The sequence below is a fragment of the Wyeomyia smithii genome, chromosome 3, assembly GCF_029784165.1.
Source record: "Wyeomyia smithii strain HCP4-BCI-WySm-NY-G18 chromosome 3, ASM2978416v1, whole genome shotgun sequence".
Taxonomy (NCBI): Eukaryota; Metazoa; Arthropoda; class Insecta; order Diptera; family Culicidae; genus Wyeomyia; species Wyeomyia smithii.
In genome coordinates, this window is record NC_073696.1 from 211,470,218 (window position 1) to 211,485,495 (window position 15,278).

The 15,278-nt window shown below is 38.2% G+C and overlaps 2 protein-coding genes across 10 annotated transcripts in view; one reads left to right on the top strand and one right to left on the bottom strand.

Moving 5' to 3' along the window:
- The window catches only part of LOC129727512 (synaptic vesicular amine transporter), an 86,223-nt gene extending 73,058 nt beyond the window's left edge, over positions 1 to 13,165 (top strand). For all 9 annotated transcript variants that reach the window (XM_055685404.1, XM_055685406.1, XM_055685407.1 and 6 more), the window contains 4 exons: positions 617 to 1,212; positions 1,274 to 1,470; positions 1,905 to 2,025; positions 9,923 to 13,165. In XM_055685404.1, coding sequence (XP_055541379.1) covers positions 617 to 1,212; positions 1,274 to 1,470; positions 1,905 to 2,025; positions 9,923 to 9,991 — 983 coding nt within the window. In that variant the 3' untranslated portion in view covers positions 9,992 to 13,165. The remainder of the gene's footprint in view (positions 1 to 616; positions 1,213 to 1,273; positions 1,471 to 1,904; positions 2,026 to 9,922) is intronic.
- A 502-nt stretch (positions 13,166 to 13,667) lies between these two features.
- On the bottom strand, positions 13,668 to 14,546 carry LOC129730094 (ATP synthase subunit s, mitochondrial-like). Its single transcript, XM_055689137.1, has 2 exons — positions 14,424 to 14,546; positions 13,668 to 14,363 (listed from the first exon to the last, which is right to left on the bottom strand). The coding sequence occupies exon 2, from the start codon at positions 14,358 to 14,360 to the stop codon at positions 13,776 to 13,778; it is 585 nt and encodes a 194-aa protein (XP_055545112.1). The 5' UTR covers positions 14,361 to 14,363; positions 14,424 to 14,546; the 3' UTR covers positions 13,668 to 13,775.
- Positions 14,547 to 15,278: the final 732 nt, after the last annotated feature.

Genomic DNA, 15,278 nt, shown 5'->3' on the forward strand with positions numbered 1-15,278 from the left:
CAACAAATAAATTTTACTAATTTCTGATCGAGCGTCTTGATAGAATATTTACACTACACATTACACTTTTTATCCACTTCACTATTCAATTCTATCACTTATCATTTGTACATACGTATTTCAAGGCGCTGAGTAAGCCTTCGTGACAGTAAGCATAAGCACTGACGAAGGCGCTAAGTGAGCGTTGAAATACGTATATGCGAGTGATAAGTGAAAAGTGATAGTATTAAATAGTGAAGTGGATAAAAAGAGTAATGTGTAGAACAAATAAATGTTAAATGTCGAAAATTTAACGTAAAAATTGTAACAAAATATTGCAAATTTGAATGATATTGCAATTGTCAAAGAATGGTTGAATGGCAACAATGTCGAGGATGTCAAAATGACATATTGTAATATTGAAAATTTCAATATAAGACAAAATTTCAAAAAATTAGTTCAGTATGGAATATCAAATTGCAATTACGAAATCTTCAAAATAGCTTTATATGTATTTAAGCTCATTAAATAGTCAGCAACTAGTTATTGTAGATATATCTTACAATTTCAGTTATTGTTACTAGAATCGAACTATAGAGCCTCGCCCTTCTGATGTGATTTTCTTTTTCTGTTTCAGTTTTCGCTTTTGGCAGAACGTACTCCGTTCTCTTTCTAGCTAGAGCATTGCAGGGTATAGGATCGTCATGTTCGTCTGTGTCCGGTATGGGAATGCTGGCCGATCGGTACACTGACGACAAGGAGCGTGGAAACGCCATGGGCATAGCGCTGGGTGGCTTAGCTTTGGGAGTGCTAATAGGTCCCCCATTCGGTGGAATAATGTATGAGTTTGTGGGGAAATCGGCTCCCTTTTTGATTCTGTCGGCTCTGGCACTGGGCGATGGGCTTCTTCAGTTGGTGATGCTGCAACCATCCGTGGTGATCGAAGAATCCGACCCACCATCGCTGAAACAACTGGTCATGGATCCGTATATAATTATAGCGGCTGGAGCTATTACATTTGCTAACATGGGCATTGCTATGCTGGAACCATCGCTACCTATTTGGATGATGGATAATATGGGTGCAAGTCGGTGGGAACAAGGCGTAACCTTCTTACCTGCCTCGATCAGTTACCTAATCGGAACGAATCTTTTTGGACCTTTGGGACATCGGATTGGACGGTGGCTCGCTGCATTGCTCGGCCTGGTCATCATTGGACTTTGTTTGCTTTGCGTAAGAAATTGTAATCTTCACTGTAACATCATATAACAATAACCAATCCCTACCATTTCAGATACCCATGGCGACCTCCATCCATCACCTAATTTTGCCAAATGCTGGACTTGGATTCGCTATTGGAATGGTAGATTCATGTATGATGCCGGAGCTTGGATATCTTGTTGACATCCGACATAGTGCGGTGTACGGTAGCGTTTACGCTATTGGTGATGTTGCCTTCTGTTTGGGCTTTGCGATTGGACCTGCTTTGAGGTAAGTTGTTTTTTCAAAACGGACCACACAAAATAAACATTGTTATCAATCAACAAAGCAGCCGTTTCTGCAATCATTATATTCACTCAAGAACGGCGTTGACCGTTCTATGTCAACACAACACTCAACGATACAACTTGTTTGTAGGTTTTTGACATTTACGTTTTGAGTGAAGGTGAACAAGTAAATCGAATTAAAATGATGAAACTCTAGAAAAATCGATTTCAGTTACATTCTAACTTCCATGGAGTGTTATTAATGTACTAAGGCACATTTTCGAATGACTATTTTTGATATAAAAAAAAATCAAATATTCAACTCATCGTCATCCTCTACCCATTATCAACAACGCCACTTCATCAAAACTCAATCTAAGCCATGATTCTGTTTGGTTTCCTCTTCTCTAATTCTTCCATTACCATGCCGTCCTCTAGTGGTACCTTGGTAAACTCTATCGGATTCGAGTGGATGTTGGTGGGAATAGCAATTCTATGCTTCCTGTACGCACCGTTATTGACACTGCTTCGGGCACCACCCACTAAAGAGGAGAAAAAGGTAAGTGGTATTGAGAACGGTGGCCTAACGCTAGACAATGGCACCCCGACGGTACTATCGCTGCCGGTGGGTGCACTGGAAACGACGGCCAAACAAGCCGCCGTTTTAGATGACCAAAACAGTAGTCCTGCAAATGGGGCAACAACTCGTCCCGCGACGCCTATCAGTGTCGATAAGGACAGATGCTACACGACAAAGCTTTAATGTTAATTGAGTCTCCTATCTGGCTTACTATGATGAATTTTACACACAGAGATAACTGCTTTAGGAATCTAAAAATTGTGCCTTAAGATATTGATTTTAGTTTAAGACTATGATGCAGTACCTTTATTTTAGTGAGTGTTCCTAATTTGAAAAATAAACGATAACTTTTTTGTTACACCTTTTTTTTCTTTATTCCGTATGTCCATTATTATTTCGACTGTTTACTCAATTCATTTAATTTCAAATTCCTCATAATAAAAAGTACTTACTGGATTGATATGGTGTTTTTGGCAAAGTTACACAACATTACGATACCCACCGAATGAATATAAAAAGATGTACACTAAAAATTCTCTCCCAGCTGGTATCGAAGTTCAATGCTGACCTAACAAGCCAGTCGTCGTATGTTCGAGTTCCGGCTCGGGAGAGACTGTTAGTGTCAGTTGGATCGTAGCGCTAGCCTCGCAATTGTCCTGTACACTTAGCAGTCGGTTGCGAAGTATGTGTGTAGTGAAACAGAAGGTCGAGCTCCGATACGGAATGTAGCACCAAGGCTTTGCTTTGCTTTACACTAAAAATTGTTTTGACTAAACTGTAACAATGGTGAGTAACTTTTAACTTTTTTTATCTGCTATCAATTGAAACCGTTGCCGAAGTATCCCAATTCCATATTCAATTTTTGTAAGCACTTCTATTTTCTTATTCAGTTTTATTATTTTTTACAGTGAATTTTTTTCTCAACAATTGCAATTTTAATATTTAAAACTTTGCCAAAGATACCATTTTAGTCAAATGCACACCAACTTTCCAACATATTGTGTTTTATTTACCCAAGATACCCTTTTCAATCAAGTGCACACCAGCTATCCAATATATTGTATTTCATTCAGTTTTTAAACTATTGCTATCACAATCACACAAATATACAAAGTTTAAACAAATGCGGAAAAAGCGTCTTGTTATAAGTAGGGTGTCCCAAAAAAATTGTTTTTGCAAAAGTCAAGGTGCTCAATCCTAAATTGAAAAATAATGTTATTCATAGTATTTTTGTGGAACATTTCGACTTTCTAAAAAAATGTTTTCAGGTTGTTCAAACGTGATTTATGAAAAAATAACTATTTTAAGCTATAAAACCACCCTTCTACACTTTTTGCAATTCTGTTCGATTTCCGCATTCTTCCATATTTTTTTTTTAATTTTTGTAGGGATTATTTTTGGATATTTCACATGGTTTGGTTCTGCATCGCATTCAGTTATCAGACTGACAGAGCCCATTAAACAGCGCAAAAAGTGATTTTTCCCATAATTTTCAGGAAAAAAAAACATTTAAAACACGCACGAAAACATTTTAGGTCGGAAATTGAATTTTTTACTGGAAAGCAGGATTCATGACGAAAATTTACATAAAATAAGATCCCTGATATCTTATCGGGAGCTGAGATATTGCCATTTTCATATGTGATGGGAAACTAAGCATTTTTAACTTTTTTACTTTGGGCGATAAAAAATAACATTGTTCAGAAAATAAATGCATTATAGGATGGATGATAACTTTTTTTCGTATGCCTGAAGGGAATTGGGACTAAAAGAGCCACTGCGACCATCATATTGATGATCTTTTGTGGCAGGCCCTGAATACTGTACACAGATTACGAGGTACCCGTACTCATTGATGGAGTAGAGTTGGTTGGTAGTAGGTCTGTGCCCAAATTTGGTATCGCATAGTCAAATAGACTGTATCAGACTAACCGTTGTAGCGGCCAACCGCTACCGTTCCGTTCTTTTTCGACCAATCAGAACACAGCGGTCGACCGTCGCTTGTTGTTGTTGCAAAAAATAGAATCTTTTCTATTTTTGCCGCCGACCGTTCCCAACGGTTGCCGGCTGCTGTCATTGACATGGCGAAGGCAAACGAATCTCTTCACACCTACACAAGATCACATATAGAGACTTGACAAATGAAAATGAGTGCTTCTCTTTTTGGCACACACGACAGCCAGTCAAAACATTGGTAGCACCGGCAACGCTGGTTGGCGATGTCGAATTTCAACCAACGCACACTGGCAAAAATGAACCCAAAGTTCCACTAATTAAAAGCCGCTGGGCTGGATATCTTAAATATAGCATTTCTTATGTAAAATTGGTCAGCAAATTGATTGGCGATGGTTTCATTTTGGACAGGGCACAACAACAAGCGACGGTCTACCGCTGTGTTCTGATTGGTCGAAAAAGAACGGAACGGTAGCGGTTGACCGCTACAACGGTTAGTCTGATACAGGCTTGATACAGGCTACGACCTTTTTGGGATTTGAATTCCATACCTGATATGGAGGTAAAAGATAACAAATAGCAAATGCAAGGGCTTCACAATGACAAAGCAGGTGAGCGGACGTTTCAACTGCAAGGTTGCAGAAGCGACAGTCATCACATCCGACAATTCCGTTGTTCTTTAGGTGATAAAGATCAGGACAGTGTCCGGTAATAACTTCCGTGTAGAGACGTAGCTCACCACTCTTGAGACCGACAAGCTTCTTGGTTATAGCAGGGTTTGGGGGGATAAACTGTTTAGCTTGTCTGCAACCCTGTGTATTGTTCCATCGGTTAGCTATTTCTAGCGTTTCCCATGATTTAAGTTCGCGCTTGACGGCGGATTTTGAGGTGCCCAGAAATGGCCAAAGTCCAATGAATTGCTGTACTGATCCTTGCTTTGCGAGGCAGTCAGCGTTTTCATTGCCCTCGGCGCCACAGTGTCCAGGTACCCAGTACAGTAGAACTTGATTCGGCCGGGATAGCTCTCGTAGTGCTGAGCTGCACTCCTAAACTAATTTGGACGCGCATTTGACGAACCTTAGTGCCAATAGACAGCTTGGCTGTCCGAGAATAAGCCGATTTTCGCGTGCCTGTAATTACGTTGAGGACCACCCCTATGGCATCACGCCATGTTTCAAGGGCTAACGAGATAGCATATCACCGCCTCTCTTCATACATCTCTATCTTACTGCTGACAGCGGGTACAAATTACTTTGAGCCCAGGACATGAGTTCATTGTCATTCACTGTTACTCGGTATAGGGATGCAAATGGCTCGTTTAAGACATATCTTAGCGCAGACGAGTATGGCATATACTTCCGCTTGAAAAACGGTGGGTCATACACCCATTAAATTAGTTTTCTTAACACCGGGCCCGTAGACGTCCGGAGCTAGTGTTGGATCCCATTTTTGACCCATATGTATAAAAACAGATGATGTCTGATGGAAGTGCAGGACCAACTCTGCTCCACATTCCAATCCGATTGGTTTCGATCACCTTATATGGAACGTGATAATTGTACTGAACCGCCATGCAGTCTGATACTGTGGTGAATAAAGGTGTAAGTTTAAACTTCCTTAGAATGCGAAGATGACCAACCTGGTCGCCTTTGAATATTGTTTTATTTCGTTGAAGCCATAGTGCACCAAGCTCCGCCTCTTTTTTTACATGTAGATGTAGAGGCAGTAAGCAGAGCATGGCCTCCAAGGCTGCCGTTGGTGGATTGCGCATGGCGCTGGTGACGGAGAGACAGGCCAGTCGTTGAACTTTGTTAAGCTTCGCTTGGATTGTCACTTCATTCACCTTTGGCCACCACACGAAAGCGGCGTAGGTTTTTCTTGGTCGTGCAATAGTTATGTAGGACCAAAGAGCCAATTGTGGTTTCAACCCCCAGGTTTTACTGAATAGCGTGCTGCAGGCCCAAATTGCTGTTGTAGCTTTTTTGACTACGTAGTCAATTTGAGCCGTCCAATATCATCGGCATAGCCAACGATCTCATAGCCAAGCTGGGTTAGCTTGTTTAATAACGCATCGACCACCAGGGACCAAAGCAAGGGGGAGAGGACTCCTCCTTGTGTACCGTGATCGGGCATCTCCCAATGTAGCTGTGATTTCTCTGCTCGAGAACATACTCTAAAACCAACTCATTGAAGTGTTGTCAACTCTTCTATTTAGAAGAGCTGTATTGATTGAAGCATATGATGTATTGTCGAAAGCGCCTTCAACATCAAGAAATGCGCATAGCGCCGTCTCACTCTTGATACTTCAGCGACTTTTCGATAAGAGTAACTATGCCATGAAAAGCAGTTTCCATCGAACAAAAAAACATTGGACATTGAGTTTCTTTGAACCTTCTTCTTACAAAAATAAGATGGTGTTATAATACCTGCACTGATACATCTTTCCCGGGCAACTTTCACTCTGGGCTATACCCCAGACAGCTGGCGGAAAGCCAAGGTGATTTTTATACCGAATGTATAAAAAAGAAAAAAAAATATCGAAAACCTTCAGGCCTATGAGCCTCAGGTCTACATTCCTTAAGTTAATGTCCAAAAAAGGAGATAGTTATATTCGAAATCAGTTCCTTAAGAACTCACCAATACATGAAGATCAGCATGCTTATCAACCTGGTACATCGACGGAAACTGAATGCAGTGCATTTTATACACTGTGTATTTCTTGATATTGAAGGCGCATCCTATAAAACATCCTAGGCTTTTATCAATTCTGTTGAGTCTCAAAAGTGTTGATAATACACAGGGAAACGAACGGTAAACATGCTATGGGAGGCCCAAACTTCTCGTATGATGGCTAAGCTTATTTCTTAAGGTTCATTTTGACCAAACATTGTCTGATGGAAAATTGGCTGCAATAATTTTGTATTTCGAAGAGTCCTACTTGGTATGCGAAAGTTTAACTTTTTAGGTAGTTCGGAAGCACCAACTTCCCCGTCCAATATGTTCGCCGTTCTTGTAAATCAAGGGCCAATAGCCGGCATCTGTCGGGATGTGGTAGCAGGATTTCTCCAAGGTAGATTTTTCAGTGCTAAACGAATAAACCGATTTTGAACACGTTTGATCCTAAGACTCTACGAGGCCTGATGCGGTTGTCACACGATTGACGCAGAGTATAGTACAATCACTTCGAGCAGTGAGGGTCTGAAAAATTATTGGCAATCTTAGAAAGTAAACCTGGTTGTCGTATCGCTCGGTTTGAGTCAAAACTTATTCTGACATCCAATTTAGCTTCCAAATCGGACACTTCAGTGACTCTGGAAAGGATTAATGAGGATGCGAAAAATGAACAAGAACAGAAGATGTGACTACGCTTACTTTTAGTTTACGGTTATAACTGAAGTGTGGTATCTAATCGCTCCTCTAACTTTTATTCTTGAGTAATGAAGGCATCCATGGCAAACGCTTTTCCGGTAACTAGTCTCACGACGGTCTACGAATTTAACCTCTCGCGCCTTAAACTTAGAATTTTTTTTAGGAGTTACCTGGTATTCGGCGATCAGAGATTGCGGGTTCTTGTCCCGCTCGAACAGGCTAGCTCTCCTTACAGAATCACTATTTTTCACTGCGAAAACAACTGCTCTCACACTGTAGACTGGGAAAAACGGAACTCGAATTCCCACTAATTAATAGCCGCTGAGATGGCAACCTGAAATATATTTCTTATGTAAGATTGTATTAAATTAGTACTTCTTATGTAAAATTGGTCAATGAACCGATTGGTAACGGTTTCATTTTGTGCAGGGCATGGAAAAGGGTCTATATACCCAAATACACACAAACATAGGGTGAAAAGGAGCAAAATCACAACCACTATTTCCACTTATTAATTTCTACTGGGCTAATAACCTGAAATGTAGCATTTCTTATGAACAATTGGCCAACAAATCGATTGGTGATAGTTTCATCCTATGCTGGGCACGTAAAAGAGTATATATACCCAAAACCACGCAAATATAGGGTGCAAAGGAGCAAAATAGACCCTTTCCCATGCCCTGCACGGGATGAACCTATCGCCAATCCATGTGTTGACCAATTTTACACAAATGCTATATTGTAGGTTGCCTGCCCACCGGCAATTAATCAGTGGAAAATTAAGTTCCGTTTTTCCCAGTGTGCACTGGTGCGCAAAGCGACTCACTTGCTTAAAGAGAGCAGCGAAGCGTCTATATCTGAGGAGCATGCAAAAAACACCGCGGATGTACCCCAAAATATATCTCCAGAGATAGTTAACTGGAGTGAGCTTTGTCACACAAAAGGACATAACGCTCAGAACTACACAATAGAGCAGTGCTTTTACTGTGTGTCTCTAAGCATATATCAAATGAGGGGAGCATCCAGGTAGGAAAGTGAATTGCGTTGTTTACTTTGTATCTCGAAACTGAAAAAAAATCCAGCCGCCCGTAACGTTTGTTTGTTTTTCGAATGCTATCGATTTTATCTCAGCAGTGGTGTACTTCTGTGTATTCTCACTAGAGTGATTCACAACTTTTGTTACACTCAGCATGGTTTAATTTTTCTGCGAGCAGGAGAAACACAGCACAAAGCAGAAGCAAAAATTGTTGTGCAAAATAATGCTACAGATAGCGCTCCAGTGATGAAAATAAGACGAAAATGATGCAATTATCGTTTCATTTCGAGCTGCACAACTCATGAATTGTACAGATTGCGAAAAACCCTGAATCCTATTAATCCGTAATGCTGGCTCGGTGCATTAGTTTATGGGAGAAAACAGATACATGATTAGACTACATCGGCTCTTAGAAGCGAGTCGCTTGTTGCATTTTTCTCTCCATACACCCGTTGTTAAAGTAAAAAGGATATTAACAGGAGAATATAATGTTGACTGATTAGCAGCAAAGGTGCGGTGCGGTGAGAGGCAGTGAGGCTGCGGTTGACTTGAGTGAAAGTAGGAGAGTATACATTCGTCGCGAAGTGACATCTGCCGTGGAATCTGGGTTATTATGAGTGTCATATCAGTGAAGTGAGAACGGAAAAGCGACGTTTCGCGTGGAATTATTTCACGACCATTTTGAATGGTGAAATGATTCCACGAAGATGCCATAAGTCTTAAAGTTGATTGATTTGTGATCTAATGGTAAATATTGGATTTATTCTTCAGAAACTAAGCGAATCAGAGTTTGAGCGGTCAATTTTTCATTTTTTTGCCCGATGAAAAAAATTAAAACTAGTTCAGGAGATTTTCGATACCGAAAAAAACATTTTTTTTATGTCGAATGTCTTAGAAATGCAGAACACGTCGAGATCTGGTGTTATCTAAAAAAACGGGAAAAAACGACTGTCTGGGACTGAGACATTTTTGAGCTGGGAAACAATCTTATTTCACTTGGCTTATTCTTAATTTCACTTCACTGTCAATCTCACTCCACGGAGGTGATTTTTGTCACCTCACTTGAGGTGGAATCGGGAATAGGTCTAAAAAAGTGAAGTGAGCGTGAGAGTGAAATATATTTCACCGTGAAGTGACTCCCGTAATAAGCACCATTGTCATTTATCTTTCATTTTGACTAAAAAATCAGGATGATTATCCAAATAAATACGAACAGATCGGGTTTGTTCGTTTGGTGCACATCGTACAATCAATACTACTACCGAGTTTGAAACATGATTTTTACTCGTATTGCAGTTGGTCAACAGGTTTAGAAGTTTTCGGGAGAGGTGGATGGTTGCAATAGCATATATGAGAAAATACAAGAACATATATACAAATTTACGCATTTTCTCCGATACAAAAGCTCCACCAGAGCGCGTTGTACTTTAAAAACACATTTGAAATTTCCAGAAAATGTATCTTTTTGTTTTGATTTATGAGTAAAACTACATCATTTGTCTCACTTTCTTCTTGCAGAGTCTAATTGTTGGCGAGCGTTCGTCGGTGCGGTATGTCACCTACCAGAACGAGGATGATGATGAGTAATCGAACAAATAGTGACAAAAAAACTAAGCGAAACATGATATGCGGACATTTTAAAGTATTTATATTACCTTATCGAAAACAAATAAAATGACATTGATTGAGTAAGGATAGAAAACGCTTTACAGGAAACAGCAATCGAAAAAGGAATTTGTATGCATTTTAACAAACTTTCATAACTGAAGCTAATACGATTGAAAATTTTATACAAAGGCATGTCCAAAACTGTAATGAACTTTGTGTTTATACTACACTCGTTGAGAAGAGCACTGAGCAAAAATACTGTTAACAGATATCATCTGAAGAACAAAATACACAAATACATGTAAATGCGCATCAAATCGAAGCACTACCCAAGTAACATTTCATTGTTACATTCAACAAAAATTTAAAACAAGAAAAAAAAAAGCAAAAAAAAAAACATTTGAACTATCGAAATGTAGCAACTAACTGACGGTATGTCTCTCACCTATATAGGATCTACGGTACAATGAACACATGGATAAAACTCTTTCAAAGAGAATTTAAAAAATAAAATACACACTCATAATTAAAATTACTCCCTGCAAACTTTCAAAGTCAATCGGTTTCTAGGGTGGTTTTGACTGCTGATTTTTGAATTAAGTTCTTTTCTACAGTTTCGCAAACGGTAATGATTTCAATGTTGATTCAAATACAGGACGTTGAATAGTTCACATAGCCAGAAAAGGTTTTTTTACTCAAATGAAAACATAGTGAAATCAAATTATTCAGAATCACCTTGGTTTGATTTTAGGGTAGTCAAAACTGCGAAAGAAATCGAACGAAACCATTGCGTATGCTCAGGGTATTCGTGCAGATGGCGGTACTTTGTGAAACTCATGAATAGTTCGTAGTTGAGTTGCTGTCTTACATTTTTGCTTGGGGCGAATGTGCTACGACGGAGTTCAACAGTGAAACAATACGAGGTTTATTATTGTATCAGCCTTTGCAGGATGTCAAAATAACGGAGAGAATGGTGTAACTGACACTTCAGTAATAACCTACAAACATTCCGTTGCTAATGGCAACAAAGCTCTGACATTCGCAAATGGTTTCGAAAATTCAATAAAAGACTCTAGGCTTGAAAAGTCTTTATGCACTATTAGTAATAGTAACTTTTCTTATGGCTAGCTTATTCATTCTTAATTTGTAATTAGTAAATACATACTACAATCCTAATACAAATTCTGACAATGAATGGGAATCTTTTACTTACACATAGCCGAAAACGATGATCACTCTTCTTTGTACAAACTAGATCGTCTCATCATACCTATCATACACTAAGTTGAGCTACACATATATTTGACTGTTAACACAAAATTATGTCACATATATCCTTCGGAACTAATCATATGAGAACTATTTCGTGCAGTAAACATGTAAATATCCGCTCGTTGTCTCATTCACTAACATTAACATGTAAAGCAAGCTTAGTATCTATATACACACACTACTAGGAACAACATCGTAACAATAAAAATTTACATCTTTTTTTCGATGATGCGCATGCAAAATTCGAATGGCTGCGAATTTTGCTGTTTATCATCAATTTTATGAGATGCAACGCAAAACTTTATCGTTTTTGAGAAATTGAGTAAACAAGTATCCATAGCAATACGAGTAACAAAAATCTATACACGTTGTAGCAATAGAGAACAACAAACCGAAAAAATATTATTAAATCTTAGTTGATCGGGATAAACTGAAAGCAGCTTTAAAACGCTATTATCGATATGTAAAATTGAAAACTGTTGATCACATTTTAAAATGACATGCTTCCTATGTCGAAAATGTGAGCTAACCATAACCAGAAACTAGAAACAACCTAACGTGAATCCGTGAAAATTATACAAAATTATTTGACTCTTCCCTAATACACACAAACATCACACATACACACATCCATGAATTGCTGATTCAATCAAAATGCGTTGTACAGGTACTCTCTATCTAAGTAACTTATCACAAAAACTTGATTTATACGCTTGTTTAATCGCTAATTACTACGATTATTCTCAATTGAATGGAATAATCAAACATCAGTGTATTTATGTCCACCACAAAACAAATACTTATAATCGATTTTGCCAAATTTATGTCATACTAATGCAAAGAATGTAGAAAAATTCGGACCTATTTGCGCCGTGTTATTGTGAACTAGACAATAACTACTAACGTCTCCTGGAAATGTATAACCGATCAGATTAATCAGCGAAGCAAAAAACGCATTGGAATATGGCATAATATGCAAACAAAACTCATGTGAAATTCTATCTAAAACTAAAATTTAATCTCTTTTGTAACAACTTGGGTAGCGACATTTTTAATTGTACTCACTAATAGGCTGGTATGGGGTCACACATTAAGGAATCCGTAGAAATTTTAAGTAACTTATGCAGTAATGGAATCAATACACAACTCTCTATTGACCTTATACGAAAACAATTAAACTCACTAGCATTCATACGCATAGCAATTTCACAAATTGGGTGAAGTACATTACCCGCTTTCCTAATCTAACCATAACTGCGGTAGGTTGCTATATAGCGAGTAAATAATAGGTACATGTCAGATGTGTATGTTAGTAAATTTATGAAAAATCAAATATCAATAAAAAGAGAAATATTATCTTACAGGGCGAAAATTGTCCATCGTACATTAAAGTGAAGTTGATTGTTATACCGAACACAATGATATTTGGGGTATGATAGAGAACCTTTAATCAAAGCTTTACATTGTAGAAATCGCCAAACAGTAACGTGTAAATGGATGCGTTGAAACGCGTACGCCTGAGTATAATAAAACAATATTTTTAGGATAAATAATCAAACTATGACCAAAATATTTACATATGAGATCTACACAAGGAATACAACCAGATAGAAAATCTTATTACAATAATCAGAAAAAAAAAAACAATAATTGTATACACGTGACGACAAATTTTACAGAAAGCAAGATATATATAAAATATAAACATACAACAATCCTTACGAAGTGATAGGTGTACGAAAGTCGTGTAATTTAAGTAAACCAAAAAAAAAACTGGCTATCAAATGTTGAGGTATTATTAACGAAACTAAAAACAAAAAAACATGTATGTACAATCTGCAAGCAAAAAGGGGAACACTAATAAAGTTGTTGGTGAAATTATCCGATTTTTTCCTCACAAAACACCAAAACAAGAGTGAATATCACAAAAACCTTATCTTTGTTTAGCTTAGAATTTGTGTGAAATTGGTTAAAGTCCCATTTTTTAACGAAAAATAGATCTATTCTCAAACTCAATATGGTCTCGTAATAATCTCGTAAAATCATCAAAATGGAAAAAAGTCGAGTTGTTCCATAATGTCATACAGTTAACTATTAAAGTAGATTTTTCTTATAACTGCCAGGTTTTTTAAATTTATTGTTATGGGATAGGTATGCAGGGCATTTCGCTACAATTCAGGCGAATAACATCCATGAAGCAATAATATGGAGCGCAGAAGTGTTCATCAGATTTAAAAAGCATTCTTACTAGGTATGAATATAAAAGCACAGTCGGAATTCGTTCTGCTTATTGCACACAAACTTTGCGATTGGCGACTATTAGTGTGCGGAACAAATCTCGGGGAAATATTGCTGTGATATTCAAAGAAATATTACAAATATATTTCAATGATAGCGTCAACATTGTAAATATAATTACTATGAAACATAAAAAAGACTAGAAGTTACGTTTATAAGCAAATTTATAGTTTCGAGCATTCTGAAATTTTTGCTAAGGCCTAAGGTTCATTTTACATTCAGGAAGCGCCTGCTTCAGTTGCTTTTCAACGTCACTTAAATTTTTAACATACGGCAACTCGTAAGTCACTAAGTGTTTCAATTTCTTCAGATCCTTCAAGCAAAGTAATCCATGATCCGATATGTTTTTACAGCTCGATACCTCCAGATCTTCGAGTGTATCGGCCACCAATATCAGCTTAGCCAAGGCTTGATCCTGTAAGTAGACGCACTTGTGTAGCTTTATTTTTCGCAAGTGTTTCAAACCCTTCAAGTGGTCAAATCCAATGTGCATTATGCCCGACTCTGTACCGTCCAGCTCTTCCACCAAAGTTCGGACGCTTTCATCCGGGAGTAGATTATAGTGCTCTTGTACATGCGATGCATTTAAAAACTTCACTTTTGCTCCATTACGCAGCAGCCACTCAGCACACAAACGATCCGGTCCAACTAGTTTTAGGCGCTTTTCGTCTACTCGGTTGAACATCATGTTGACCCAGCCCCAAAAGTTTCGACTCGAGGTCCATTGTGGGACTGTTGGTCGTACTGCCGAGTGGCGTAAAGCGTGCAAGGTAAACATAATCTTTGAAAAAATATATGAAATTAATAGTCCTTTTTTTAAGGCATCGCATCTCATACTCACCGAATATGATTATTGATATTATGAGGAAAACCAAAAACCACTTCTGCCGGCAAAACAAAACAAAATTGAGTAGTCCAGCAATGTCATTTTAGATCGAAATAACGTAGCACCCTGTGTCACTAGCAATTCACTGTCATATCCATGCGGCAAATAGAAGAACTGATGATAGCGCTATCGCTTCAATGGAATATAGAAAGGTACGGAGATGGTTTTAATCTCAGGTTCAAAGGGCCCTTATTTTGTCAACATTGATGATGTAGCACAGTCGCCGTTCGATAACTGCAAGTCTTTTAACTGCAACGCTTTTTGACTGCAAGACCGATAACTGCAACAACTTTGCAGTTATCGGACCGCAATCCGTCAAATCTGAAGTCAAAGTCATATTTGACATTGAAGTGACAAATCTCGCGGGGGGATTCTAAATGCATTCGAAAATGAAAATTGTTGAATCTCTAGAAACATTTCAAAAGGACTTTTCATTTTTCTCGATTTTTTTCGATTCCGTTTACTTGTTGTCTCTTCATTCTAGATGGGAGATTATAGATCTCCACTATTAATCAATGAAGCCAAATCACCATGTTATGTGGTTCACTTTCCGTAGTTATTATAAGAGAAAAAAAAATTCCTTGTGCATTTTTTGGCTAGCTTTCACGTCACGGATCCCGCTGACATTGATGTTGCTTTTACTTGCGTTATGTCAGCGGTTCCGAGCTTTCTGTCAAAATTTCATTCATGAATTGAGTTCAGAAACGTCTCGTAAAATGGTCTTCTGTAGTGATGAACTTTATCTTCGCCTACATATTGGTTATGTAAAGTAGTTACTAAAACGCAATAAATTATGATGCGGAAATATGA